Here is a 26,343-nt window from a genome sequence, read left to right on the forward strand (position 1 = left end):
TATAAAAAAAAAAAAAAAAAAAAAAAAAAAATATATATATATATATATATATATATATATATATATATATATATATATATATATATATATATATATATATATATATATATATATATATATATATATATATATATATATATATATATATATATATATATATATATCATACCTGGTATAAAAAGAGATATACATAAGTATACGCATGTAAGTAGGAGAGATGGCTAGAGAGTGTTACTGGATTACGTGTTAATTGATAGGCGGGCGAAAGAGAGACTTTTGGATGTTAATGTGCTGAGGGGTGCAACTAGAGGAATGTCTCATCATTATCTTGTGGAGGCGAAGGTGAAGATTTGTAGAGGTTTTCAGAAAAGAAGAGAGAATATTGGGGTGAAGAGAGTGGTGAGAGCAAGTGAGCTTGGGAAGGAGACTTGTGTGAGGAAGTAACAGGAGAGACTGAGTACAGAATGGAAAAAGGTGAGAACAAAGGACGTAAGGGGAGTGAGGGAGGAAGGGGATGTATTTAGGGAAGCAGTGATGGCTTACGCAAGAGATGCTTGTGGCATGAGAAGTGTGGGAGGTGGGCAGATTAGAAAGGGTGGTGAGAGGTGGGATGAAGAAGCAAGATTATTAGTGAAATAGAGGAGAGAGGCATTTGGACGATTTTTGCAGGGAAATAATGCAAATGAAATAATGCATATGACTGGGAGATGTATAAAAGAAAGAGACAGGAGGTCAAGAGAAGGGTGCAAAAGGTGAAAAAGAGGGCAAATGAAAGGTGGGGTGAGAGAGTATTATTAAATTTTATTGAAAATAAAAGGATGTTTTGGAAGGAGGTAAATAAAGTGCGTAAGACAAGGGAACAAATGGGAACTTCCGTGAAGGGGGCTAATGGTGAGGTGATAACAAGTAGTGGTGATGTGAGAAGGAGATGGAGTGATTATTTTGAAGGTTTGTTGAATGTGTTTGATGAGAGTGGCAGATATAGGGTGTTTTGGTCGAGGTGGTTTGCAAAGGGAGAGGGTTAGGGAGAATGATTTGGTAAACAGAGAAGAATAGTAAAACCTTTGCGGAAGATGAAAGCCGGCAAGGCAGCGGGTATGGACGGTATTGCAGTGGAATTTATCTAAAAGAGGGTGACTGTATTGTTGACTGGTTGGTGAGATTATTTGATGTATATGACTCATGGTGAGGTGCCTGAGGCCTGGCAGAATGCTGGCATAGTGCCATTGTACAAAGGCAAAGGGGATAAAATTGAGTGCTAAAATTACAGAGGAATAGGTTTGTTGAGGATTCCTGGGAAATTATATGGGAGGGTATTGATTTAGAGGGTGAAGGCATGTACAGAGCATCAGATTGGGGAGGAGTATTGTGGATTCAGAAGTGGTAGAGGATGTGTGGATCAGGTGTTTGCTTTGAAGAATTTATGTGAGAAATACTTAGAAAAGCAAATGGATTTGTATGTAGCATTTATGGATCTGGAGAAGGCCTATGATAGAGTTGATAGAGATGATCTGTGGAAGCTATTAAGAATATATGGTGTGGAAGGCAAGTTGTTAGAAACGGTGAAAAGTTTTTATCGAGGATGTAAGGCATGTGTGCGAGTAGGAAGAGAGGAAAGTGATTGGTTCTCATAGAATGTTGGTTTGCGGCAGGGATGTGTGATGTCTCGATGGTAGTTTAATTTGTTTACGGATTGGGTTGTTAGGGAGGTGAATACAAGAGTTTTGGAAAGAGGGCCAAGTATGTAGTCTGCTGTGGATGAGAGCTTGGGAAGTGAGTCAGTTGTTGTTCGCTGATGATTCATCGCTGGTGGCTTATTCGTATGAGAAACTGGAGAAGCTTGTGACTGAGATTGATAAAGTGTGTGAAAGAAGAAAGCTGAGAGTAAATGTGAATAAGAGCAATGTTATTATGTACAGTAGGGTCGAGGGACAAGTCAATTGGGAGGTAAGTTTGAATTGAGAAAAACTGGAGGAAGTGAAGTGTTTTAGATATCTGGGAGTAGATTTGGCAGCGGTTGAAACCATGGAAGCGGAAGTGAATCTTAGGGTGGAGAAGGGGGCTAAAGTTCTGGGAGCGTTGAAGAATGTGTGGAAGTCGAGAACATTATCTCGGAAAGCAAAAATGGGTATGTTTGAAGGAATAGTGGTTCCAACAATGTTATATGGTTGCGAGGCGTGGGCTATAGATAGAGTTGTGCGGAGGAGGGTGGATGTGCTGGAAATGAGATGTTTGAGGACAATATGTGGTGTGAGGTGGTTTGATCGAGTAAGTAATAATAGGGTAAGAGAGATGTGTGGAAATAAAAGAGTGTGGTTGATTGAGCAGAAGAGGGTGTTTTGAAATGGTTTGGTCACATGGACAGAATGAGTGAGGAAAGGTTGACAAAGAGGGTACATGTGTCAAAGGTGGAGGGAACGAGGAGAAGTGGGAGACCAAATTGGAGGTGGAAAGATGGAGTGAAAAAGATTTTGAGTGATCGGGGCCTAAACATGCAGAAGGGTGAAAGGCGTGCAAGGAATAGAGTGAATTGGAACGATGTGTTATACCGGGGTCGACTTGGTGTCATTGGATTGAACCAGGGCATGTAAAGCGTCTGGGGTAAACTATGGAAAGTTCTGTGGGGCCTGGATTTGGAAATGGAGCTATGGTTTCGGTGCATTATACATAACAGCTAGAGACTGAGTGTGAACGAATGTGGCCTCCGTTGTCTTTACCTAGAGCTACCTCGTGCACATGCGGGGGGACGGGGTTATTTCATGTGTGGCGGGGTGGCGATGGGAATGAATAAAGGCAGGCAGTAAGAATTATGTACATGTGTATATTTGTATATATGTGTATGTGTATATGGATACGTTGAGATGTATGTATATTTGCGTGTGTGGACGTGTATGTATATATATGTGTATGTAGGTGGGTTGGGCCATTCTTTCGTCTGTTTCCTTGCGCTACCTCGCTAACGCGGGAGACAGCGACATAGTAAAATAAATGAATAAATAGATATCATACAAACCTCCAACAACCAGGATCCAACCCGGGACCCCTGTGCAAGAGGCGGGAATGCCACTGCTAGGCTATGGGCCTGGCTAATGGGAAATAACTATTCCCACCTCGTGTACAGGGGTCCCGGGTTCGATCTTGGTTGTTGGAGGTTTGTATGTTCTATGAAGGTTTGCCTTCCTATGCACTTTCTTCGTATATATATATATATATATATATATATATATATATATATATATATATATATATATATATATATCCCTGGGGATAGGGGATTAAGAATACTTCCCACGTATTCCCTGCGTGTCGTAGAAGGCGACTAAAAGGGGAGGGAGCGGGGGGCTGGAAATCCTCCCCTCTCGTTTTTTTTTTTTAATTTTCCAAAAGAAGGAACAGAGAATTGGGTCAGGTGAGGGTATTCCCTCAAAGGCCCAGTCCTCTGTTCTTAACGCTACCTCGCTAATGCGGGAAATGGCGAATAGTTTGAAAGAAAAGAAAGAAAAAGAAATATATATATATATATATATATATATATATATATATATATATATATATATATATATATATATATATATATATATATATATATATATATATATAGGTGTTTAATCAAATTTTCGAGTCTATCACTGCTGAGAGATGCTGCAGGCCTGGGGCAGTGCAATTGGTTTATATCTGTAGGATTACAAGCCTAGCCAGGAGGAGGATATTGTGGGCAGCAGCCATGAAACTGTCGTTGTCTTCCCTGCGTTATAACGCAATAACATAATTCAAGTAAGCTGTTGGGAGATTGTGAGGTGGAGGTGACGAGTTTGCCTTCGTAAGGCTTTTGACGTATGTCTTCCTAACTACCAACCACATTGAAACTAGTGACAGTTTTGCAATATTTTCAGAAACTGTACCGTGTGGCAGCCAGGTCACTGTCTCACCCGGCTCACCCGTCCAGTTCCAGTCAAACAATTATCCATCCAATTATCCACCGAATGAAAACTGCCAATGGAGTTTCCAGGTTTGTGTATGCTGTATTCCTAATAACTTATATCTAAAGCCCTTGGGCCATATCGATATATTTACCTGTGAAAGAAACGAATTCTTTTTACTTGATAATTTAATGGAATTATTCTAGAAATAGATATAATGGCTGTCATTTACAACACCATATACTGAGCAGACTTCCGCCTATAATACACATAATGAATTATCGTTTATAACATCATACTATAATGGGTGCATTTCTAGCCATGATACACACCACTGCTACCTTACCAGGAATTCTATTTTATGATCACATACGGGTCCCACGTGCCCGCTTCATCCACCTTGACGTGTCCCACATGCCCGCTTCATCCACCTTGACGGGTCCCACATGCCCGCTTCATCTACCTTGACGGTTCCACATGCCCGCCTCATACATCTTGACGGGCCCGACATGCCCGCTTCATCCATCTTAACGGGTCCCACATGCCCGCTTCATCCACCTTGACGGGTCCCACATGCCCGTCTCATTCATCTTGACGGGTCCCACACGCCCGCTTCATCCGTCTTAACGGGTCCCACATGCTCGCTTCATCTACCTTGACGGGTCCCACATGCTCGCTTCATCCACCTTGACTGGTCCCATATGCCTGCTTCATCCACCTTGACGGGTCCCACATGCTCGCTTCATCCACCTTAACGGGTCCCACATGCCCGCTTCATCCACCTTGACTGGTCCCACATGCCCGCTTCATCCACCTTGACGAGTCCCACATGCTCACTTCATCCACTTTAACGGGTCCCACATGCCCGCTTCATCCACCTTGACGGGTCCCACATGCCCGCTTCATCCACCTTGACGGGTCCCACATGCTCACTTCATCCACCTTAACGGGTCCCACATGCCCGCTTCATCCACCTTGACGGGTCCCACATGCCCGCTTCATCCATCTTGACTGGTCCCATATGCCCGCTTCATCCATCTCGACAGGTCCCACATGCTCGTGTCATCCACCTTAACGGGTCCCACATGCCCGCTTCATCCACCTTGACGGTAGTGAAAAAATAAAAAAGTTCTTTTTGTGTAAACTTCATCAAAGCTAAGCCTCTCTCTCTCTCTCTCTCTCTCTCTCTCTCTCTCTCTCTCTCTCTCTCTCTCTCTCTCTCTCTCTCTCTCTCTCTCTCTCTCTCTCTCTCTCTCTCACCATTTCTATTCACTGCCATTATTTCCTGTCTGACAACAGTGCTACCTTCATCATTACTCTCTCAACACACAGTATAAGGCAGCCATGTTCCATCGCTTCACCATTCCTGACTGAGTTACATGAATGTAGGCCATTTGTGCTAGTAGGTCTATACAGACTCCTGGTGCCTGCCTAGATTCATGGTCATTCAAAGTGTCATCGAACTTAAAGTAAACAAAAGATAATGATAACTTTGGACCACATTTCTCAGGGAGCTTATCATTGCGCCATATTCTGATCATCTCAAACAGGCGGACGATCCCGAGGACACACTGACTGTCGTGTGTTCGTTCAACGTGCGAGCCTCACGCCGCTGCTCGGCAGATAAACTGACTTTCACAGAGTTTGAAACGGGCGGTTATGCCACCAGCGTGAGGTGGGTAAACACACACACACACACACACACACACACACACACACACACACACACACTTATACACCTAGAAACGAGAGGACTGAGAGAGATTAGGGATTTGGACGGACGAGTGTGTCAGTAGTTCTGATGCAAGGGATCGAGTATCACTGGTGCATGATATGGGCTCTTGTGGCATTAAAGGTATAACTAGGGTGCACAGGACACCAAGTGCTGTTATGAAAATGTTAAACATATTGTGGGGTTGTGTGCTGAAGACGGATTGGTGACTGGGAATACCTGGTTTGAAAAGAGGGACTTACATAAGTATACATGGGAGAATAGGTGTGATGGAAAGTGGGCATTATTGGATTACATTCTGATTAATAGATTGATGCGAATGTGCTGAGAAGGGCGGCCGGTGGAATGTATGATCATTACCTGGTGGAGGCGAAGGTGAAGCTTGTAAAGGCTTTACAAAAATGAGGAAATGATATGGGTTGGCAGAAGGTGGTGTGAGTGAGGCATCCTGTGATAAGAGGCTCATGTCAGGAGATGCCACGAGAGGTTGAATGTAAAATGGCAAAGTGATGAGAGTAAATGAAGAGAGGGGAGTGGGTAAGAAATGAGAGGTAAGTAGGGAAGCAGTGCTTACACGTGATAGAGAAATGTGTGGCATGCGAGATGTCTGAGGTGGACAGGAGAGAAAGGATAGTGAGTGGTGGGATGATAAATCAAGGTCTAATTGAACGAGAAAAGAGAGTATGGGCGTTACTTGAGGGTTAGTAGTCAAATGGATTGGGAGACCTAACGACAAAAGTGGTAGGAGGTCAAGAGGAAGATGAGCAGGCTGCAAAAGAAAGCTAATGAGAGCTTGGGGTGAGATGAGGGGTAGGGGGCGAGTATCAGCAAACTTTCAGGTAGAATGAGAGGATATTTCGCATCAACGCTTCAGTAACACATCAGCCACACAATCATACCTTTTAGTATTAAGTTTCTCTACAATCTAAGTTACACCATCCTTGCGTCAGGCATCTCCCGCTTCCTGACCACTACTCCAGCATGTTCTGGAGCTGTACAAACGCATACTGACCCCGTGAAAGATCACTCCGCTAGGTTGCAAACTCTTCAAGCCTCGTCCTTATGGAAGGCTATTCCAGCCGTGAGGGATGGCGGTCACTCACACTCATTCCCTTTCTATGGTAGGTGTCCTCTACTGCACCATCATATAAGGTGGTCTCCTCTCACAGCTTTGTTTTCGAGTCTAATTTCTTGATGTCTTTAGACTAAATACTTGTCCTCAGAGAATATAAAAGAGCACATTATTAACTTGACCACTCTTCCTCTCCTACCAGGTACTGTGGGAACCATGGTACCATAACCTATAACAGTTACGGCCCTCAGGTGATCGCCACATTCCGCAGCAACCGCAGAGGCTCAGCGCCTGGCTTCTCCTGTACAGTTAGTGTCGACGGTGAGTGCGTTGCAGTGTTCGTGAGGGCTCGGGTGTCAAGTGAGTGACTGCCAGTGTTCGTGAGGGCTCGGGTGTCAAGTGAGTGACTGCCAGTGTTTGTGAGGGCTCGGATGTCAAGTGAGTGACTGCCAGTGTTCGTGAGGGCTCGGGTGTCAAGTGAGTGACTGCCAGTGTTCGTGAGCGCTCGGGTGTCAAGTGAGTGACTGCCAGTGTTCGTGAGGGCTCGGGTGTCAAGTGAGTGACTGCCAGTGTTCGTGAGGGCTCGGGTGTCAAGTGAGTGACTGCCAGTGTTCGTGAGGAGTGCTCGGGTGTCAAGTGAGTGACTGCCAGTGTTCGTGAGGGCTCGGGTGTCAAGTGAGTGACTGCCAGTGTTCGTGAGGGCTTGGGTGTCAAGTGAGTGACTGCCAGTGTTTGTGAGGGCTTGGGTGTCAAGTGAGTGACTGCCAGTGTTTGTGAGGGCTCGGGTGTCAAGTGAGTGACTGCCAGTGTTCGTGAGGGCTCGGGTGTCAAGTGAGTGACTGCCAGTGTTTGTGAGGAGTGCTCGGGTGTCAAGTGAGTGACTGCCAGTGTTCGTGAGGGCTCGGGTGTCAAGTGAGTGACTGCCAGTGTTCGTGAGGGCTCGGGTGTCAAGTGAGTGACTGCCAGTGTTTGTGAGGGCTCGGGTGTCAAGTGAGTGACTGCCAGTGTTTGTGAGGGCTCGGGTGTCAAGTGAGTGACTGCCAGTGTTCGTGAGGGCTAGGGTGTCAAGTGAGTGCGTAGCAGTGTTCGTGAGTGCAGTCATCAGGGGTAAACTCCGTCAATGGATAGATTATTCATGTAAAAGGGACGCAGGCCAGAGATGCCATCTCTAAATGGACCATTAGTCTTCTTTATCTCTGTAAATAACTCGCTTGAAAGTAAGGACTCTAACCTGAATATGTTTGTAGATGATGCAAAGATCATGAAGGAAGTGAAAAGCGAGGAGGATTGCATCACATTACAAGGGGATCTGAACAGACTCTGAAGTTGGCCTGGCATATGGTTGACGAATTCAGCCTCAGGAAACCTAATGAAGACGGGATAAAGTGGAAGAAGACCTCAATATTATTATCATCCAGCGAGATATAACTTAAGGACTCTGTGCGCGAGAAGGACTTGGGAATGAACATCATCACCAGCCTGTCATTAAAGTCTCATATTAGGAAAAGAGTTAAGCAGGGAAACTGTCCTCTAGTAAATATTAGGATAGTTTGTAAATATGTGGAAACGGATGTAATTAGCAACATGTTCACATCCCACATAAGGTCAGAACTAGAGTATGCTTCTCATGTTTCGTCACCACACCTACAGATAAACAAAGATATATTAGAGAACGTCCAGAAGAGGGCAACATCGAAGGTACCAGAATAATAACAATAATAATGATAATGATAATAATTACAATAGTAATAATAATATTAATGAAAATGATAATAATGATAATAATAGTAATGATAATAATAATAATAATGATAATGATAATAATGATAATAATAATGATGATAATAATGATAATGATTTTTTTTTTTTTTTTCATACGATTCGCCATTTCCCGCACTTGCGAGGTAGCGCTAAGAACAGAGGACTGGGCCTTAGAGGGAAAATCCTCACCTGGCCCCCTTCTCTGTTCCTTCTTTTGGAAAATTAAAAAAAAAACGAGAGGGGAGGATTTCCAGCCACCCGCTCCCTCCCCATTTAGTCGCCTTCTACGACACGCAGGGAATACGTGGGAAGTATTCTTTCTCCCCTATCCCCCCCTCACGAACACTGGCAGTCACTCACTTGACACCCGAGCACTCCTCACAAACACTGGCAGTCACTCACTTGACACCCGAGCCCTCACGAACACTGGCAGTCACTCACTTGACACCCGAGCCCTCACAAACACTGGCAGTCACTCACTTGACACCCAAGCCCTCACAAACACTGGCAGTCACTCACTTGACACCCAAGCCCTCACGAACACTGGCAGTCACTCACTTGACACCCGAGCCCTCACGAACACTGGCAGTCACTCACTTGACACCCGAGCACTCCTCACGAACACTGGCAGTCACTCACTTGACACCCGAGCCCTCACGAACACTGGCAGTCACTCACTTGACACCCGAGCCCTCACGAACACTGGCAGTCACTCACTTGACACCCGAGCCCTCACGAACACTGGCAGTCACTCACTTGACACCCGAGCCCTCACAAACACTGGCAGTCACTCACTTGACACCCGAGCCCTCACGAACACTGGCAGTCACTCACTTGACACCCGAGCCCTCACGAACACTGGCAGTCACTCACTTGACACCCGAGCACTCCTCACAAACACTGGCACATATACAGAATCAGGGTATATGTGGTACTAAGAGTAAACAACGGAAAGGTCTGTGGGACGTGGTTGAGGGTAGGGGGCTGTGGTTTCGGTGCATTACACATGATTGTTAGAAACTGGATATGAGTGGATGAAGCCATTTCTTCGTTTGTTCCCAGCACTGCGCTGGAGACAGCGTTGTATGAAATATATATATATATATGTATATACATATATATATATATATATATATATATATATATATATATATATATATATATATATATATATATATATATATATATATATATATATATATATATATATATCCCTGGGGATAGGGGAGAAAGAATACTTCCCAAGTATTCCCTGCGTGTCGTAGAAGGCGACTTAAAGGGGAGGGAGCGGGTGGCTGGAAATCCTCCCCTCTCGTTTTTTTCAATTTTCCAAAAGAAGGAACAGAGAAGGGGGCCAGGTGAGGATATTCCCACGAAGGCCCAGTCCTCTGTTCTTAACGCTACCTCGCTATCGCGGGAATGGCGAATAGTACAAAAAAAAAGTATATACATATATATATATGTATATATATATATATATATATATATATATATATATATATATATATATATATATATATATATATTTATATAATTTGCTTTGTCGCTGTCTCCCGCGTTTGCGAGGTAGCTCAAGGAAACAGACGAAAGAAATGGCCCAACCCACCCCCATACACATGTATATACATACACGTCCACACACGCAAATATACATACCTATACATCTCAATGTACACATATATATACACACACTGACATATACATATATACACATGTACATAATTCATACTGTCTGCCTTCATTTATTCCCATCACCACCTCGCCACACATGGAATTACATCCCCTCCCCCCTCATGTGTGCGAGGTAGCGCTAGGAAAAGACAGCAAAGGCCCCATTCGCTCACACTCAGTCTCTAGCTGTCATGTAATAATGCCCGAAACCACAGCTCCCTTTCCACATCAAGGCCCCACACAACTTTCCATGGTTTACCCCAGACGCTTCACATGCCCTGATTCAATCCATTGACAGCACGTCGACCCCGGTATACCACATCGATCCAATTCACTCTATTCCTTGCCCGCCTTTCACCCTCCTGAATGTTCAGGCCCCGATCACTCAAAATCTTTTTCACTCCATCTTTCCACCTCCAATTTGGTCTCCCACTTCTCCTCGTTCCCTCCACCTCCGACACATATATCCTCTTGGTCAATCTTTCCTCATTCATTTTCTCCATGTGCCCAAACCATTTCAAAACACCCTCTTCTGCTCTCTCAACCACGCTCTTTTTATTTCCACACATCTCTCTTACCCTTACAGTGCTTACTCGATCAAACCACCTCACACCACATATTGTCCTCAAACATCTCATTTCCAGCACACCCACCCTCCTGCGCACAACTCTATCCATAGCCCACGCCTCGCAACCATACAACATTCTTATATATATATATATATATATATATATATATATATATATATATATATATATATATATATATATATATATATATATATATATATATATATATATATATCTGGCTTCCTTATCTAGTTGTTTGTTAGGCAGGTTTATAACAAAAGAAGGATTTGTGTTCTTAGTCAGGTCGCTGTTTTTGATAAAAAGGTCCAACTTACAATTTAGTGTCATTTGTAGCCTATTGCGTTCATTCCTTAATCTATCATAGCAACAGTCCAACATTCGGCTCTTCCAATCTGTCGGTACTGCCGTTTGAAAGGCACGTTTCTTCTCTCTTGTAATGCGAAAATCCTCCTCCATTTCAAGTTTCTTTAATTCAATGTGTTTCTTTAAATTGATGTTTTGGAATTGGTCAAATGGTCGACCAGACAGCTGCAACAATCACTGAGGTAAGACAGATCTTGACATCACTTGCTCATCAAGGCATTTCCTACGAAATCCAAAGCGTAACAACGATATGGAGAAAGCAGTAACAAAAGGATAAAGTCCAGGACAGCTTGTAGAGAAGTAGAGAAGAGCCGTGTGGAATCCATGTTGGAGAGGAACACAATTTTGGGAAGGCTCAAGATATTCCAATGAGTCCAGATTGGAAGAACCGGATGTTGGACCGTTGCTATGATAGATTAAGGAATGAACGCAATAGGCTACAAATGACACTAAATTGTAAGTTGGACCTTATTACTAAAAACAGTGACTGGACTAAGAGTACAAACCCTTCTTTTGTTTTAAACCTGTCTAATAAACAACTAGATAAGGATTCCTTGTATGCATTAGGATATATATATATATATATATATGTATATATATATATATATATATATATATATATATATATATATATATATATATATATATATATATATATATATATATATATATATATATATATATATATATATATATGTGTATATATATATATATATATATATATATATATATATATATATATATATATATATATATATATATATATATATATATCTTTCTTTTTTTTCTTTTTATACATATTCGCCTTATCCCGCGTTTGCAAGGTAGCGTTAAGAACAAAGGAGTGAGCCTTAGAGGGTATATCCTCACTTGGCCCACCTCTCCGTTCCTTCTTTTGGAAAATTATAGACGGGAGGATTTCCAGCCCCCCCCGCTCCCTCCCCTTTTAGTCTACTATATATCTGAATGCGTCACTGTTACCACAGGTGAGGAGACGACAACAGAAGCCCCAACAACCCCGGACGTCGGAGAAACACCCAGCCCCGGTTGTCGTAAGTTGCATTCCAGACAAACAAAATAGAAAGATTTCATCTTTTCAACTCTCGTCTTGAATTATAGTTAGTTACATTTCCAGACAGAGTAAATTTCTATATTTGTAGTCGTAATATGTTTATTGTATTTTGCTGTTAGTCGACCACACTGTACGAATCGAACTTGTTAATGACTGTTGTCTGTGGTAGGAGGCACTATGTCCGAGGGCACATGTACCTTCAGCGGATGTAGTGGGGCAAACAGGCCTGACCCCACACAAGTGGGACACCTTACTTCGTATCGTACACCTCTCACCTTCTAACCTTAATCGCTTGCTATTTATACTAACCTCACTTTCTTTGATATATGAACCCATTTTTTTGTAAGTAATATTTTGCTGTTTTCTTAATTCATTGATTTTTCTTTTAAGATTTTACTTTAAACCTCCAAGGATTCTATCCGAATAAAGTAAGATAATTAGTATCCTATTTTGTAAGAAATTTAATGGATACACTTGCTGTAAAACTTCAGTGTGTAAAGAAGCTGATCTACTAGGGCTTATGATTTAAGTTAGAAGTGTATAACACTGATTCTGTCCTGATTATCTCCCAGTGGTTGATAACTGTTATATACAACAAGATATGTACATGTTTACTATGTGGCTTACCTTGTTCTGTACTGGAGGTACACAGTGAATGGTTCCCAAACACCTCCACCACTGACCCCCAGCAGGAGGTACACAGTGAATGGTTCCCAAACACCTCACCACTGACCCCCAGCAGGAGGTACACAGTGAATGGTTCCCAAACACCTCCACCACTGACCCCCAGCAGGAGGTACACAGTGAATGGTTCCCAAACGCCTCCACCACTGACCCCAGCAGGAGGTACACAGTGAATGGTTCCCAAACGCCTCCACCACTGACCCCCAGCTGGAGGTACACAGTGAATGGTTCCCAAACGCCTCCACCACTGACCCCCAGCTGGAGGTACACAGTGAATGGTTCCCAAACGCCTCCACCACTGACCCCCAGCAGGAGGTACACAGTGAATGGTTCCCAAACACCTCCATCACTGACCCCCAGTAAGAAGTACACAGTGAATGGTTCCCAGACACCTTCACCAGTCACTCCCAGCTGGAGGCACACAGTGAATGGTTCTCAAACACCTCCACCATTGACCTCCAGCATGAGGTACACACTGAATGGTTCACAAACACATCCACCACTGACCTAACGAGGATGTCCATTCATCAAAGCTTACCACAATGTACAGAGCTAGTTCGACCATAACAGTGGCAAAGTAGTTGCTTTTTACATCATAATCAGACAAAATGTAAAATAGGATTAAGAGATAGGAAGCAGATTGGTAATTTGGTATTTCCAGATCTGAAGAGACTGAAGTCAACACCAAGTTATTCAGTCAATGTTCTTATTATAAGGAATTAATCTCCATTCTTCTCCAGCTTGTGGAAATGTCAACCGTGCCACACGTATAGTCGGGGGACAGGAGACGGAGGTGAATGAATACCCATGGCAGATTGGGCTCGTTACCAGTTCATATAATCTGATTTGTGGCGGCTCCATCATATCTAAGGACTGGGTCCTCACCGCTGCCCACTGCGTTGACGGGTAACTATTACACTGCATTGCTTTGTTTCAGTGGTCGTTATGTTACCAATACAGGGCTAGGTGTTGAGGAGCAGCTATTTGGTTGGAATATGATGCGTGAAGGATCACTCTGATGTTAGTGTAAATGATATTTTGAGAAGTGGTGATGAACTTTTAAAGTGTGACGGGTGATAGATAACCACGATACCAGTATAAGCAAAATGTTTGAAAAGGCAGCGGGTAAGTTAAATTATGATGCATGGGAGATTACATTTATACATCAACACAGTAATAAATGCTAATGATCTGCTTTTATGTTCTGCTGTAAGGTCAAGTAGCGTAGGAGAGTTTAATGATGCCAATGTAGATGGAAATCATTGGGGCGCATTCATTTTCTTCGACTGTAGAATGTAAGACATTGTTCTATCAGCACAAGTGACCAGCGTTGCTGTGTAATGTATTAGAGATCACAAATAACGCTGGCACAAGATAATATCACTATAAGTAGGTATAATGTTTCACTGTAATATCTGAGAGATCATAATAAAGTCAGTGAACATATAGCTAAGGGATGATAACTGTAATCTTAACATAATAAGTGTGATAACAAGTGAGTGTGATCACAGCATATCTATTAGGGTGCCAGATATGTTGAGGTAAGATTATTGGTAGATAAGTAAACATTTGAGTAGAGCTTCTAGAAATAACATAGATATCCTGGGATGGATGACACGTGATCAATTGAGAACGTAATATGAAGTCTCACAACACTTAATGATATCTGTATATTGAGGGTATTGACACGATAGTCCCCGGTAGAGAAACAGTGATGTGTCCACTTTATGATAATGCACATCAGACACAGCAAAATCAACAGAAAGGCAACCTGCATGAAATCACATAATCACATAATCACTTGTCATATCTGCGGATGGTTTTGTTATCAAGGTAACTGACATTCACACAAACTCACTGAAGTAAATCTGTTACTTCTCTCTTTAACACTAGACCAGCAGCAACTTTATAGGCTGCAGGTGGATCAAACGCAGTTTTTCCATTCATGGACAAACCAGCAACTGTAGATCGCTAACAGAGGAATGATATTGACAAAATTGTTTTTCACATAAAACCAACAAACGGCTAATCACAAAGTACTTACAATTCTGACTTAGATGGCATGAAATCCAACTAAGGTGGATTTATGAGAATCTAGTGATGACTAGGAGTGCGGTGGTGCCGATATAATGCTTAACTGGCAGCTTTGCTGGATTGTCGACTCAAAAAATAATGTGTTCCCAAAGCTGCCTGACCAGTTGCAGGCGCAGGGCTGGGTTGGATGTAACTTGTCATTCCTGGACCGCTAGAGGAGAGAGGAAAGCAGTGATGTCTTAGACAACTCTCTCATTATTATGATTCTGGAGCGACCCGGAGTTGCCGCAGCTTTACTCATGAGTTCTGACGAGACGAGAAGACTTAAAGCTATGGATATCTTGCTTGACTGTTGACTGGAAAGGCCAACCCATGAAAAGAAATAGAAAGGAGTAACTTAATTTGTTTTGAGACTCCACTGCCGATCAAATTCTTAAGAGGATCACATCACCCGAACCAGTCATTATATTCATATACAGTAAACCAAGAAATAACACCGTGTCCGGCCAATATTGGTGCGTATTATGGGGGCATGGTTGATTTCGGTTGGTTCCCCACACAAAGAACTTGCATATGAATTATTTACGGCGTGGTTTGGACAAGAAAAATGAATCTCTTAGTTCTCTCGACAAACTGTTCACCCACGCTACCCTAAATCATGCCCCAAGTACCTTCTTTTTCATATTTACAAAAGAAATACAATGATCAATCACCGCCTCCCTGACAACCCAAAACATTCATTACCTGCACATTTAAGCAAAACTCTTCACGTACAATCTCACATCCATATGCTTGGCGCTGTTTTTGCTTTTTCTTAACTCCCGCCCAAACCATTGCATGACCAACCACCAATCTACAAATGAAAAATGATAAGAAATGAAATGAAATTCGTTCCACACTTTAGTACCTCATACCTGCTAATCCCCAGCCCCCAACCTCTTCCAAGAGACGCGACATTCACTAAACACATATGTGCTAAAGATATGTCAGGCACTAAACCACCACCACCTTCTGACTGTGTTAAACGCTATTTCACCAGATACAGACCCATCGGAAATCACGCTCCCCAAGAAATGTACAAGTTACACTTTCTCTCGTCTGTGCCTTGGAAACCACCTATATCTCCAACATAACAAACACCGACTCATCAAATCATCTCCCCCAAAATGTTTGCATCTCCATACTATAGACAGTAAACACTTTATTCTCACCCCACAGAGGCATGGTCTAAACATCTTGGCTTGAATTCCCGCTAAATGGACATGACAAGTTCCTTGAGTGCTGGGAAAGCCTTATGATAGTGGTTGTGATCAATTCCCCTTTTACTCTTCTCTGTTCCAAAGTGGACACATTCTAAGTCCCTAACCTTTCCTCGTAACTCAGTTCTCTTTCTTCTAGAACCATCTTTGTTTCTCTTCTGTGGACTTCTCTTTTAGTTACTGGGGCTTCTTAAAGTGCAGTTGACCAAACTTTAGAAATATATATCAAGTGTGACTCAGCTTATGTAGGATGTGAAGAGTACGTCTGCCATTGTCTTTGATGATATTGTGAGGCTGTGAAGGAGAGTATATCATGAGCATCACTGCCTTTATGATTCACCTATAGTGTGACCCTGACTACAGGTCAGGGTCTATGTGCACTCTGATGTTTTTGTTACACACAGAATCCTGCAACTCATTCCGTGCCAGATGATATTCTTACTGTCCTCCCCATTCATTGTGTCCCAACCTCAACACTTTACATCAACTTGGGTTAAATTTCATCTAATATGTAACGGACCAACTTTTGGAGTCTGTTTACGGATGACATCTTCTTAGGTTGACACTATCATCTTTTATCCCACCCGTGACCTCGGCATCATCTGCAAACATATGCAAGCAGGAGCTCAGTCCTTGTGGCAAATCATTATCACGAAGAGCAACGGTCCTAGGACAGAACACTGGTCTTCGCCTCTGGTGATTTTAACCCATTTCCAGAGTTCCACTGACATGTGTCCTTTGTACCCTTCCACTATGATATATGATGTGTGTGTGTGTGTGTGTGTGTGTGTGTGTGTGTGTGTGTAGTGATTTACCTATTTCTAGGATACAGAGAGAGAGAGAGAGAGAGAGAGAGAGAGAGAGAGAGAGAGAGAGAGAGAGAGAGAGAGAGAGAGAGAGAGAGAGAGAGAGAGAGAGAGAGAGAGAGAGAGAGAGAGAGAGAGAGAGAGTTCGACACTCGTTCCGGCCCCATCACTTGAACATTCTAGACTCTCAAGTTGCCTAAGTATGTATGCCTGTCTGTATGTATGTTTGTATGTATCGATAAACATACAGTTTAAGCATCACACAAAGCGTGCTTCACTAGGGTGAGAGAATACTCTTTAGAAGTCGTGGCAAATTTGGGATCATGAGAGTCCATTGTGATTAAACATTAATGTGTCCATCCGTTGATCACCCTAGGAGCAATGTTGCATTTGTGCTGATTGGCGACCACGACTTTACCTCTGGCAGTGATACGTCCACCGCAAGGCTTGCAGCGGTTGAGCAGGTGAGTTAGGACGCTCCAAATCCGGTACAGTCTTGACCAAGTAGGTTGGGTCACTCCACGCCCTGTATGGTGCTGATCAGGTAGGTTGGGTCACTACAGCATATACATGAAACACACGTTGGGATCTCTGTGACCATAATTGTCCAGGTTTCCATTTTGTCTTTGGAACAAGTACAATCCGTTCCTAAAGGGGATGACTATACATCCCTTGAACTATCGTCCTAATGCCTTGACATCTACCATTTCCAAAGTCTTTGAATCTCTCGTCAGCTCCCATATCCTTATACATTTCAACTCTCACAGCTTCTCTCTGATAACTAGTATGGCTTCCGTAAGATGAGATCCACCGGTGATATTCTTTGCTATCCTACTAGTGTCTGTTCATCATCCCTGAAAGATTACGGGTCTTATATCTAAGATCCGGTCTGGCTCCCCTTATATCTAGATTCCTCTTTGGCGGATCCATCTCCGTGGTTGTTGATGGATCAGCCTCTGTCTCTTTCTCCATCAACAGTGGCGTCCCTCAAGGTTCTTTCCTTTTTCCCTTATTTTCATCACTAATTTCCTATCTGCTACAAATAACAAAATGCACTCATACGCTGACGAGTAAACGCTGCATTCTCTCACTTCTGCTCCCTCTTCTCTCACTCGATCTGCATCTCGTTTCGACACAGCTTCTTCAATAAACTCAGACTTGGACAGGATATCTTAGTGGGGAAGACGAAATCTGGGTAAGTTTGATGCCTCCAAGACCCGGTATCTACTCATCTCTCTCTCGAAAATTCCTAACAGCATTTCTCTCTCCTCTGACACTTCAATAATCCCACCTCTTACTTCAATGAACATACTTGGCATTACTGTAACATCCACTTTTTCTTGGAACCTACATTCCATAAACAGCTAAGTCTATCTCTTAAAAACTGGGGGTCCTGTTTAGATGTCGAGATTTCTTTTCTTCTGAACAGTTACTCCGTTTATACTGAAGACTGCTCCATCTGTGTATGGACCATTGCTCTCACATTTGGGATGGTTCTAGCTCTGCATCCTTACTTTGAAGAGTTGACTCGAAAGTGGTCCGACTTATGAAACTCTCTCAGGACAACTTCAACACTTGCTCCCAAGATCTGAACGCTTGTGTGCCACCACCACTGGCTAGACCATGCAATACTCGGCAAGCTGATGCGTCACATGATTACTGTGTGGCTGTTGACAACTCAAGGTTATAACTATGACCTGGCACATTTCTAAAGACAGGTTTTTCATTTCCTCCAAAACTCGTAAATACTTTCCGTTGTCTCTTTTTTCCTTTTATGATCCGCTGGAAATTTCAATTAAGGCCTTCCCTTGATGTAAACTTCTGTCCGTGACTGGAGTCTCCAAAATTAAAAAACAATAATGCTGTTTCTTATGATATATATATATATATATATATATATATATATATATATATATATATATATATATATATATATATATATATATATATATAATATTTTTTTTTTTTTTTTGCTTTGTCGCTATCTCCCGCGTTTGCGAGGTAGCGCAAGGAAACAGACGAAAGAAATGGCCCAACCCACCCCCATACACATGTATATACATACGTCCACACAAGCAAATATACATACCTACACAGCTTTCCATGGTTTACCCCAAACGCTTCACATGCCCTGATTCAATCCACTGACAGCACGTCAACCCCGGTATACCACATCGATCCAATTCACTCTATTCCTTGCCCTCCTTTCATCCTCCTGCATGTTCAGGCCCCGATCACACAAAATCTTTTTCACTCCATCTTTCCACCTCCAATTTGGTCTCCCACTTCTCCTCGTTCCCTCCACCTCCAACACATATATCCTCTTGGTCAATCTTTCCTCACTCATTCTCTCCATGTGCCCAAACCATTTCAAAACACCCTCTTCTGCTCTCTCAACCACGCTCTTTTTATTTCCACACATCTCTCTTACCCTTACGTTACTTACTCGATCAAACCACCTCATACCACACATTGTCCTCAAACATCTCATTTCCAGCACATCCATCCTCCTGCGCACAACTCTATCCATAGCCCACGCCTCGCAACCATACAACATTGTTGGAACCACTATTCCTTCAAACATACCCATTTTTGCTTTCCGAGGTAATGTTCTCGACTTCCACACATTCTTCAAGGCTTCCAGAATTTTCGCCCCCTCCCCCACCCTATGATCCACTTCCGCTTCCATGGTTCCATCCGCTGCCAGATCCACTCCCAGATATCTAAAACACTTTACTTCCTCCAGTTTTTCTCCATTCAAACTTACCTCCCAATTGACTTGACCCTCAACCCTACTGTACCTAATTACCTTGCTCTTATTCACATTTACTCTTAACTTTCTTCTTTCACACACTTTACCAAACTCAGTCACCAGCTTCTGCAGTTTCTCACATGAATCAGCCACCAGCGCTGTATCATCAGCGAACAACAACTGACTCATTTCCCAAGCTCTCTCATCCACAACAGACTTCATACTTGCCCCTCTTTCCAAAACTCTTGCATTCACCTCCCTAACAACCCCATCCATAAACAAATTAAACAACCATGGAGACATCACACACCCCTGCCGCAAACCTACATTCACTGAGAACCAATCACTTTCCTCTCTTCCTACACGTACACATGCCTTACATCCTCGATAAAAACTTTTCACTGCTTCTAACAACTTGCCTCCCACACCATATATTCTTAATACCTTCCACAGAGCATCTCTATCAACTCTATCTTATGCCTTCTCCAGATCCATAAATGCTATATACAAATCAATTTGCTTTTCTATGTATTTCTCACATACATTCTTCAAAGCAAACACCTGATCCACACATCCTCTACCACTTCTGAAACCACACTGCTCTTCCTCAATCTGATGCTCTGTACATGCCTTCACCCTCTCAATCAATACCCTCCCATATAATTTACCAGGAATACTCAACAAACTTATACCTGTGTAATTTGAGCACTCACTCTTATCCCCTTTGCTTTTGTACAATGGCACTATGCACGCATTCCGCCAATCCTCAGGCACCTCACCATGAGTCATACATACATTAAATAACCTTACCAACCAGTCAATAATACAGTCACCCCCTTTTTTAATAAATTCCACTGCAATATCATCCAAACCTGCTGCCTTGCCGGCTTACATCTTCCGCAAAGCTTTCACTACCTCTTCTCTGTTTACCAAATCATTTTCCCTAACCCTCTCACTTTGCACACCACCTCGACCAAAACACCCTATATCTGCCACTCTATCATCAAACACATTCAACAAACCTTCCAAATACTCACTCCATCTCCTTCTCACATCACCACTACTTGTTATCACCTCCCCATTTGCGCCCTTCACTGAAGTTCCTATTTGCTCCCTTGTCTTACGCACCTTATTTACTTTATTTACGCACTTTATTTATTGGGTGAAGAGGGTGGTGAGAGTAAGTGAGCTTGGGAAGGAGACTTGTGTGAGGAAGTACCAGGAGAGACTGAGTACAGAATGGAAAAAGGTGAGAACAATGGAAGTAAGGGGAGTGGGGGAGGAATGGGATGTATTTAGGGAATCAGTGATGGATTGCGCAAAAGATGCTTGTGGCATGAGAAGAGTGGGAGGTGGATTGATTAGAAAGGGTAGTGAGTGGTGGGATGAAGAAGTAAGATTATTAGTGAAAGAGAAGAGAGAGGTATTTGGACGATTTTTGCAGGGAAAAAATGCAATTGAGTGGGAGATGTATAAAAGAAAGAGACAGGTCAAGAAAAAGGTGCAAGAGGTGAAAAAGAGGGCAAATGAGAGTTGGGGTGAGAGTGTATCATTAAAATTTAGGGAGAATAAAAAGATGTTTTGGAAGGAGGTAAATATATATATATACATATATATATATATATATATATATATATATATATATATATATATATATATATATATATATATATATATATATATATATATATATATATATATATATATATATATATATATATATATATATATGTACATATATATATGTATGTATATATCGTGACCACTTACGGTGTGATCATTTGTCTACACTGGTAAGCTTCACTTAAGCATTTCGTATCAACAGATCACTTATCAGTAAGTATTGCTGTCAAGTATTGTTTGTTTGCTTTTTTGCTGCAGTATCTTTAAACTCTGAAATTCGTTTATGGTATTTCTTTTAAGATTACATTTTTCTTTTGTTTTTCCAGATTGTTTAAAGAAAGTTTGTATGTTGGTCTAATATTGTTATCATCATCAAGAATAACATTACCAAGTGTTACAATTACTGTTATTGATATGACATAGTTATCATTCTTTTATAATGAAAAAATTATTGACTATCACTGTTACTATTATCATAACTATTATTATCATCACAGAGTATTAGTTACTGTGATGAAGAAATTCCATTATACATTTGTGAATGGTTCGCGATACAGCACCGTGGTACAGCTGCCCTGGGCACTGTCATTTGATAAGTCCCACAGCCGGACACATTACTCTCCTGCTCACAGTCCTGTTTCCAGGCGCCAAGAAGCCTTCCCTCTAATGCTAAGTTGATCATCAGAAATGAAGGTGTCTAACATGGTGTATTTTGCAGGTCATAAGTCACCCGAGATATAACAGCAGGACGATGGATAACGACATTGCTCTTCTCAAGTTGAGGGATTCTCTAGAATTCTCGAGGGAGGTGGCTCCGGTGTGCCTCCCCCCCGACCTCGATAATCAATATGTTGGTGTGACTGCCACCGTCACTGGCTGGGGAGCCACGAGCGAAGGTCAGTACTCATGTTCTCTTTCCTCAGCTCGTTGTCACCATATTGTACTAAGAGCTATTTACACAAATTTGCATGTAAGACTTTTACATACATCTGCATGCAAACACATATACTAATAAATCACACAAGAGAAACACATGAAAACATACATAAGTGTATATAAACACGTCCACAAAAACAAGAACGAACACAGTCATACAGACATAAAGAAACAATAGATTTAGGTCACGAGTCCCTGCAAATAGAGAAGAAAGGTTAGAAAGGACTGATATGGTTCAGGAAATGCTGTCAAAAAAGCAAAAAGTCTTGGGACATATTGTGAGGCAGATGTACGTGTCACGACAGTCAGTGGAGCAGAGAAACTCGGGTAAGAATACTGGAGATAAGGCAGCAGATGGTAAAGAAAATATCATTTCCATTAAATCATAAAGATCAAATTGTCATGTCAAGAGCAGCTAGTAAGGCTGAGGGATTCAGAAGGAAGAGTCGCAGAGGAATATTTACAGATGTGCGAGGAGCTAAATGGCAAGTTGAGATGCGTTTTCTTAAGCGGAAGACACGTACCCTATCACCAACCAGATGGGTTGGAAAAGAGGTCTTCGACAGCACTGAACTTATTGGACAAGTCATAAGTAGGCTACTAAAGTATCTCATAATCCAGTTGAAGTTTCTCCATATGTATGCAAGATGAATGCAGATGCACTTGACAGATCACTTGAAATATTATTAAAAAAAGATATTGCTGTTGGAGGATACAGTACCAAGGGAATGGAATATTTATCGTACCTTATTTTTAAGAAAGGAGACTGGAAAACTGCGTTGGACTTCAGAGCAGCCTATCTCTTCATGAGCGTTGTCCTTTAAGGATGAAAAAGATAATCACAAGATAAATGAGTGACTGCGTACACAGTGGGAAGTACCCAAGTGAGAGAACAGTTTTGAGTACAGGGAAAGGAGGCTCATTTTTAACAAATCCCTTTGAGGTTTACAAAAAACCTCCCCTCTATATTAGGAATCAGCCGAGGATACATTACTGTGTTTGCCTAGGCTGCTACAGAGGATTTGACAGTGGAAGGATTTTAAGAGATAGGGGCACCACGCACTGCACAGTGAAGTAAATACAAATAGATCACAGAAGGGTTGTCACACACACGAACAGGAACACATGCACATACATTTGAACAAACACCTTTCCCTAGACTCGGTTCTTCACTGGATATACCCTTAAGACAAGCTATCAGCAATAATGACAAATTTGTATCTATCATTTTGTGGGGCTTCACGAAAATACAAAATTCATCTTTTACTATAGCATTGGTGTTATGGAGACGAGAGGTAACGAGCATAACCATTGTTCCTCAGGTAGTTCTCTAAGTCCCCAGCTACAGGAGGTAGATGTGCCCGTTTTGAGCAACGCTGTGTGTTCCTCCTCGTACTCATCCATTACCAGCAACATGGTGTGTGCCGGGTTCTCCGAAGGAGGAAAGGACTCCTGCCAGGTGAGTGTTCTCCGTGTATCTCCTTCAGCAGTATACTGAGCACTTCATGAAATAAACAGCGGAGTCATGAATTTGTGGTCATAGTTACCAGAGTAAAATGTCTGTGTTAGTGAAGCGAGTGAGGATGTCAGTGTTTGATGAAGCCCTGCGACGCCACATGTGACCCCTGGATATGTGCTGGTCAGGACGTGAGGTCCTCAGACGGCAGACGGGGAAATAGTCAAGCACACAAACTGTCTGGTGACAAATATCAAAATAACTTTCAAACATATGAATTAAGGAAGTCAGCAGCTGTATAGACAAAATTACATATGAGGCAAATTTGATGTGATGGTACACTATAGAGGACAGAGTATTTATCATTTGTATGAGACGTGAGACACAAGAGAAAAGTCAAAGTAGATGAATATGTCATACCGACCAATGTAAAGAGTTACCACGTACAAATTACCACTGATGATCAGCAATCTTTTAGGGATGAATTTGGAAACGCCAGTAACATGTGGAATAAATCTGATTATCCTTTGTCAGGAAGGAGAAAATCTTTGCAATAAGAGAAATACAAAGTCCCTGGACGGTGGAATGATGGTGTGGCTACTCTGAGGAAGAGGAATGAGTACTGTGATCAATATAGGCTTTATATGTTGCATATACGAGAAAACAGCAAGGTGACTCACTGTCCCAAGTGAAGCAGTAGATAAGTAGTATTTAGGAACTTTGGAAATAGAGAACCTGGGATCACTGAAGATGTAGGATGAAAGATGAAAGTGAGGGAAACGAATACAAATGTTCTAGATGGAAGGACCATCAGTTTAGTTGCGCGAGGAGAAGCCAAGGTAGGTCACGGGCCATCAACATTGGAGGAGCTAATGAAGACCTTTCTTGATTTATTACAGGGAGACTCAGGCGGACCCATGGTCTATATGGATACTAACAACTACGTGCAGATCGGCGTCGTGTCCTTTGGCAGGGGCTGTGCCAGACCTGGCTACCCAGGAGTGTATGCCAGGGTCACCGGTGAGTTTCATATCATACACCCCTCACTTGAGACCATATGTAGAGCATTTTGACTGGAGACATATGACACACTGCACTGAGGACAACCAGGACCTGCGCAATCACACTGGTCCCTTGCCATACCCAGTGTGCAGTGCCCCTTGCCTACACATAACAGTGCTCCCCTGACACTATCACTATTTGGGACGATATCACACTCATCTGTGTCTCCACTTGCCATCCTCATGGCCTGTCAGTCTCCACCTCCACTGTGTTTTACCACTCATCCCTCCCGGGCCACGAAGCCATCTCTAATCCATCATCCCATCCTTCCATTCTCTGCAACCAGGTCATGCCGCCTGGGCGCTCCTTCTATCAATGGATCTTTATCTCTAACTTCCTTCCCTAAGAAATCCATCGTCGCTCTCTACCAGTCTTCGCTATATCTCCAGCCATCTACCCCAGCGTATCACTTTTCCCTCGAGGCTCACCCAGTTGATTAACCCCAGCCACCAGTACCCCCTGTGTGATGACCAGTTCACCAACTAAAGCCATCAGTACCCCCTGTGTAATGACCAGTTCACTGGCTCCAGCCACCAGAACCCCCTGTGTGATGACCAGCTCGCCGACCAAAGCCACAGTACCCCCTGTGTAATGACCAGTTCACTGACCCCAGCCACCAGTATCCCCTGTGTAATGACCAGTTCAATGACCTCAGCCACCAGTACCCCATGTGTGATGACCACTTCACCGACCAAATCCACTGGTACACCCTGTGTGATGAACAGTTCACTGACCCCAGCCACTAGTGTCTTCTATGTAATTCCTGTTACACTGCAAGTAGCATACACATTTCCCACCGTAGCTTCCCAGTTTAGGCTGGGGTTCATCTAGTGTGTGTGTCTCACATGTGTATAGACAGCAGTTAGTGAGAACAAGACCAGTGTTCCCTGTGGACTGTGATGCCAGAGGTATAGTCACTATTCTCTCCTCGTCATGTTCCAAGCGTCAGGTTCCCTCCTGAACTACTGAGCTTAGGGTAAAACCATCTGTTCCCTTCCATGAGATGTACTTTTTCCTCTAATTCAGGATATTTCCCATATTTCCAGAGTACATGGGCTGGATCTCCAGCAATACCGGTGGTAGCGGTTATACCTGCTAGCTTTGGATGTCGACTTATACCCCTATCTGTCAGCCCTCCAGCAGTGATCACCACCAACCCACTTGTCTCAGTTGCCAACCATCAACAGCACCAAACGCCAAAGCTATAAGGAACCAAACCTCAACCATTCAGCTTCAATGTGCCTTACTGAGACGAGAGATTTGATGACTGCTGATAATGTATCACATTTGCCTCTGAGTCAAATCTACCAAAAATGTTTTCATGACTGGATCTATCAGCAACTGATACATTCACTGTATATCTTACCATTCCATGATATATTTTTCCGTCTTCAACTGATCATGTACTGAATCTGTACCAATAAATCTATGAGCATTACATGTTCTTCATTACCCATAAGAACACACGAGGAGACTTGTCTCACGAGTTCGTTAACACTGGCACCCGCCGCTGTCCTCTAAGCAACATTACTTCCACATATCATCCTCTT

At 42.6% G+C, this 26,343-nt stretch overlaps 1 protein-coding gene across 1 annotated transcript in view; it reads left to right on the forward strand.

Annotated features, from left to right (window-relative positions):
* Positions 1 to 26,079, forward strand: part of LOC139745984 (trypsin-1-like) — a 28,229-nt gene extending 2,150 nt beyond the window's left edge. The window contains exons 2-11 of the mRNA XM_071656744.1: positions 3,804 to 4,009; positions 5,471 to 5,595; positions 6,927 to 7,045; positions 12,096 to 12,161; positions 13,606 to 13,771; positions 17,341 to 17,428; positions 22,058 to 22,235; positions 23,598 to 23,734; positions 24,631 to 24,751; positions 25,840 to 26,079. Coding sequence (XP_071512845.1) covers positions 3,804 to 4,009; positions 5,471 to 5,595; positions 6,927 to 7,045; positions 12,096 to 12,161; positions 13,606 to 13,771; positions 17,341 to 17,428; positions 22,058 to 22,235; positions 23,598 to 23,734; positions 24,631 to 24,751; positions 25,840 to 25,892 — 1,259 coding nt within the window. The 3' untranslated portion in view covers positions 25,893 to 26,079. The remainder of the gene's footprint in view (positions 1 to 3,803; positions 4,010 to 5,470; positions 5,596 to 6,926; positions 7,046 to 12,095; positions 12,162 to 13,605; positions 13,772 to 17,340; positions 17,429 to 22,057; positions 22,236 to 23,597; positions 23,735 to 24,630; positions 24,752 to 25,839) is intronic.
* Positions 26,080 to 26,343: the final 264 nt, after the last annotated feature.

Source organism: Panulirus ornatus, chromosome 63 (assembly GCF_036320965.1).
Source record: "Panulirus ornatus isolate Po-2019 chromosome 63, ASM3632096v1, whole genome shotgun sequence".
Lineage (NCBI taxonomy): Eukaryota > Metazoa > Arthropoda > Malacostraca > Decapoda > Palinuridae > Panulirus > Panulirus ornatus.